This window comes from Neolamprologus multifasciatus, chromosome 12, assembly GCF_963576455.1.
Source record: "Neolamprologus multifasciatus chromosome 12, fNeoMul1.2, whole genome shotgun sequence".
NCBI classification, from domain to species: domain Eukaryota; kingdom Metazoa; phylum Chordata; class Actinopteri; order Cichliformes; family Cichlidae; genus Neolamprologus; species Neolamprologus multifasciatus.
The window spans coordinates 23,737,615-23,742,779 of NC_140450.1; the positions used below are offsets into that span (position 1 = coordinate 23,737,615).

At 36.6% G+C, this 5,165-nt stretch overlaps 1 protein-coding gene across 2 annotated transcripts in view; it reads left to right on the forward strand.

Moving 5' to 3' along the window:
* The window catches only part of got1l1 (glutamic-oxaloacetic transaminase 1 like 1), an 11,050-nt gene extending 8,539 nt beyond the window's left edge, over positions 1-2,511 (forward strand). Inside the window, exons 8-9 of one of the 2 annotated variants that reach the window (XM_085179879.1) lie at positions 171-313; positions 822-2,511. In XM_085179879.1, coding sequence (XP_085036005.1) covers positions 171-313; positions 822-961 — 283 coding nt within the window. In that variant the 3' untranslated portion in view covers positions 962-2,511. The remainder of the gene's footprint in view (positions 1-170; positions 314-821) is intronic. The other variant, XM_085179878.1, reaches the window with a different exon arrangement.
* Positions 2,512-5,165: the final 2,654 nt, after the last annotated feature.

Below are 5,165 nucleotides of genomic sequence, written 5' to 3' on the forward strand. Positions count from 1 at the left end.
CAAATGATCTGGCATTTGAAGAATTTGGCCCGGACATTAGCTGTTGCTGTTTTATCAGCACATGTGTTGTATGTCTCTTGATGTTATGGATACACGCCCCTTTCCACCCTCATTTTTCATAGTGTGCAGATATTGAATTATATATATATATTTCTCACTGTGTTCCCCAGGCAGGGAGAGGTTAAGCACATTGTTGAAAGGTGTATGCTGATCAGAGCCATTTTAAGAGAAAAGCTGAGGCTTTTGGGAACTCCTGGTCGCTGGGACCATCTGACTCAACAAGGTGGACTCTTTTGCTGCACAGGGTTAAATGGTAAGAACTGAAAAGCACTGTTTCAGCCCCCCCTCTCTCTTTTTTTTAGAATTATGTTTCTCACAATCTAGAAGGACAAATGATTCACTGCATCAGCCTCGAACAAGGACAACATAAATGCTGTCTGATGTTCATAATTAGTTTTCTCAGCTCTTGCTTTGCCGTGATTCTCTGGAAGATCCTTTGAAACAGCTAATTGGCATTTGCAACACAATTTTTTAATGTATTCATAAAGTTTATCAGTGTCTGATGTGCTTATTCAATCGCACATATTGCACACATATGGCTTATACGAAGGCCATAACCCTGATCAGTCTACATTGAATTGCTGTTTGTGATTTTAGTTTGGTTCAAAAAGTATAACTTGAAAACTTAACTGCTGAAGATATATTTTATGTAGCATTCATGTTTTAAAGAGAGCTTTTCTTCACATGACAATAACATAGGTTGATACGCCGATGAGCTGTCATGATTTTGCTTTTTTGTGACTTTTTTTTGGCCTTTTTAGGTGAGCAAGTAGAATTTCTGTCAAACAGGAGACGGGTGTACCTGCTTCCCGGCGGATGTCTAAACGTGAGCGCAATCAACTGCCGCAACCTGGACTATATAGCCAAGTCCATCCATTTGGCTCTGACCTCTTCACTCTGACCACGCAGCTTTTATCAGCATCCAAAATCTGTGGGCTTCACAATGAGTTTGGACCTTTCAAGTGTTTCATTAAAATGTTCCTTTTTAAGTTAAGTGTAATTATGATGTTACTTAAAAAAGGAATGTTTATGTTTCCAGTGCTCTGTTGGGTCAGCCATATCAGGAGATCTGCTGGAATTTACATATTCTCATACCATATGTGAAATGTGAACAGAAGGTAGTGTAGAAAACAAATGACCTTTTTTCCTTTTTATGGAAGATGTTTGCAGAAATTGTTTCTACACCTCAGTAAAAAATAGATTCGTAAACAAATAAAAAAGAGTTAGTCACCGGGAGCTGCTAGACAGACTTTGTGTGTTTTGGACTTCTAGGGTAGCTTTTTGCCTTTAGTTCAATCATAATTACTGGCTGACAGCTGGCAGCAGTTCATTTTTAATGAAAAAATATTAGATTTATAGCCTTCTCAACTGAACGTGATTATGAAAGTGTCTGGATATGAAGTGTTTACCTAATGTTATTGATAAATAAAATTTTGTTAACCCTCAAAGTCAATGTACTGCTGACCTCGGACCCTAATGGTGCCCCATCATAATTTGTGATTTTTGGCTTTTAAAAAATGTTCTCACACATATTAGGAGCTCAAGCTCATACAGTTTGGCTAATATTGCCTTACTTACTCACTTACTTACTTAACAGTGGTAATATGAAATATATCGATTTACTTTTGATAAAATGCACTCTTTGATAAATTAAGTCACTCAGAAATTCATCATCACCATTTGAGGCATGCATATCACATGTGGCAAAGAGGTAAAATTTACACAACCCCATTATACAGTGTAGGTATCGTTAGTTTGAGCAGGTTTTGTATGTTTCTGTGCTTGAATGGGTGAATCCACAGAATAGATCACACAAAATCTGGTGATCATTTTTGTCATCATTATGATTTTTTTCGTTTAGTAGTGGCTCCATAGTGTAGCGTCAATGTCAGTGTCACTTTTATTTATGTACGTTTAAAAGTTTTTTACATGCATACTTATGAAGTGACTCTGGTATTCTGAAAAAGTTCAAACTTGCTTGTTTTATTAGATTGAAAAGGACCCGAGCTGTCCTCCCCATCATGGTTTCCGTGCTAATGTACTAAAGAAGTTGTTAGTTGTTGTTGGCCAAGGTGGTTAGCAAGAGCTAACGATGCTGAATCACTGAAGATGTTTTACTTGCTAATGCTAGCTGTGTTTCTGTATGAAGCGCAGACTGTAACTAATCACAGAGCAGTGAAAGCAGACCGGCAGCAGCTTGCCTCACATGCTGCTCTCCCATTAGTTTACATTCATACCTGCAGTTTAGGCACACTTTGCTCCCCCCTTGTGTTTAGATGTTGTGCCGTCACCTGACGTGATTTAGACGCTTTGGGGGTTGTTAAGTTGTTTACATATCAATTATATTTTCACTAGTTGCTTTTGCTGTTGAAATTTTTAATTATAATTTTTGTATTAGGGTTTCTCAACAGTACTTGTTTGTTTTAATTAGTTTACTTTTTTAAAAAAAAAAGATTTTTCTAAAAAATAAATAAATAAAAAATTGATAACGCATCCAGCTTATTTATTGAAAGTGTCGGTATCAGCGATACTGACCCGTATTTACTTGGTATCGGATCGATACCAAAATATGCAGTATCGCACACCACTAGTTAACAGGACATGGCCACGCCCTCAAAATAACTGCAGTTTTCTGTGAGACTGAAACAAGCACAGCTTTCAGCGACAGCATGGCCACAAGATGGCAATAATCTGAAGGATGGATACATATATTCATTGCAGACGAGAAGCTGTGCTGTCTAAGGACAGGATTACTTTGCTTGTTGACTTTATTAATTTGCCAAACAAAATGCCAGGTTTCCTGCCTTATTCACTGTTTTTAGATGAAGGAATAGTAAGTATGAACAAATTTACTTTTGCAGACTTTTTGGACTATGTCCTTGTCTCTGTCCAGTTCTAAAAGGCTTCTAGATATCCAGCAGTCAATCAATGCTGCTTATTAATTTGTGAACAGGGGTTTTGATCATCAGAGGAAAATATTAACTGCGTATCATCTGCATAAAAAGGTAGGATATTTTACAAATATTTATCATACTGCAACATGGAAGCTGGAGCTAGGGTTTAAAAATCAAAAATCATAAAGTGAAAGATCTCAAGTTGAAGCCTTGGGTGACACATAAATCCCTTCAGGTCTGTGTCAGGAAGAGCATCTGATATAAAGTAAATCTGCCAAATCAAACATGCAACAACCTGCAGGCTTGACCCCTTGTGAATAATTAAGTCAGCTTGAAACTTTCCTGACACCCCCCCTCCCTGTTTTACCAACTTTGTTTTTTCCTTCTTCCTTTTTTCTTCTCCCCCAGGGCATTTTTTATTTACAAATAACTGGAGATTGTACTTTTATCTGTCCAGGATCCCAAATTCCAATGTAGACTTAGTCCATAGACAATAAAATCTAGATGGTCTGGCAACATTCGCTACATTATAGTTGTCAGTATCAACAGTGGTACTAAACATAATGGTAATTATGAATATTTATCTATTTATGAACTTCAAGCATGTGTAGTGGTGCGTGTCTATATCCCACTAAATCCCCGAACTGTCATAATGTCACATCTTTAGACCTAAATTTTCAAGATGGGCATTCATTATGTTATCATATCCTTAAAAATGAAATTATTATTGTGTTAGCACAGAAGTGTTTTCCCCATAACATTAAAGTGCCTCTATAATTCTAATCAATTAAGTAATTCTTATGCTGTAAGGCCATAATTTTGGTATCATATGTGACTTACAGTTGAATTGTTGTAACACTTTTTTTTCACCCAAACATACATTTGTGGTTACTTTTTTTCATCAAGGACAATTAAGATCTCTTTTAAGGTCTTTTAATTTATCTATAAACTCTAGTTTTTATAACATACATGGTACAAATTTTTACTGTGGCTTAATTTATGCTGTAAGTAACAACATTATGTTTTATAATATGATCACCAGTCACTCAGCAGGGCTTAATTGAGAGCTTGTGGATTAACGGTTAACCTTTCATATTTACTGAAAGCACTCCTGCTTTGTGAATTCACTGCAGCTACTGTGAACATCATTCAGACAAAATACTCTGAATTGTGCTGATGAACATGCTGTAGACTCAGCAGATTTCAGCTGCCTTTATTATTCACCAAGGCTGAACAACCCTGACTGCTGTGACAAGCATCTGCACTTCACTCAGTAGGTTCTGATGTACCATTGTGCACCATATTTCCATAAACAACCTTGAAGGATGTTTGGCCACTGCTCTCAGGACACGACTGCACGATTAAGAACTGAATTCATATCCGACTGCCAACATGAAAGATAAGATTAGACAAATGAGGAGCTTTTATCCAACTAACATCGTGTTCTGAGAAGCACTGTTGTCATTTGTGAAATTGAGATGTAAAATATCAAACTACTTTTCTCAATACTACAGGTAAGAGAATTTTTCTGTATTGTGTCTGTGTTTATGTTGGATCATTTGGGTCCTCTACCTGGCATGGTTTGATTTTTTTTTAAGCATCTCCTTTTTCTTCAATTAAGAAACATTTCCACTCAGAAATTAGTGTTATTTTCTTCTTTGGTTATGAAAAACATGTCTTTTTCTTTCTTTCTTTTCTCTTTTTTTAGGAAAACACATGGCTTTTATCCAACTAACTTTATATCCTCAGGGGCCCTATTTTCATTTGTGAGATATGCCATTATTGTGCGTGTTGTTCAGTTCTGAGTAACAGGTTACAACAAGGTATTTAATGGAGGCAGTGTGCTAGCTCTTTTCATTTCGGTGACCCTGAGAGAACAGCGAGGATGATCAACATGCACCACCATCGCAGAGTCTAAGCCATTAAATCCTATCTAGACCTCTTTGATTTGTATCTGACCATTTTTGCATGTACACAGTGTTGCAGATATTTACTCCTATCAGGGGTTTCAGGTTTCTGTCAGTAATAGGTTACAGGCATCATTATAGTATGCTTGCAGTTATCCAGACAATCATGAATAAAGAGCATTACTGTAAATCTGACAGTTGCATAGAGTAAACAGAAGAAGGTATTTTTTCCTTCCATCTAATTTTTAATAGAAATCACTTAGGTTTATAACAGTTGGAACTTCAGGATTTATTAATTGTTTGG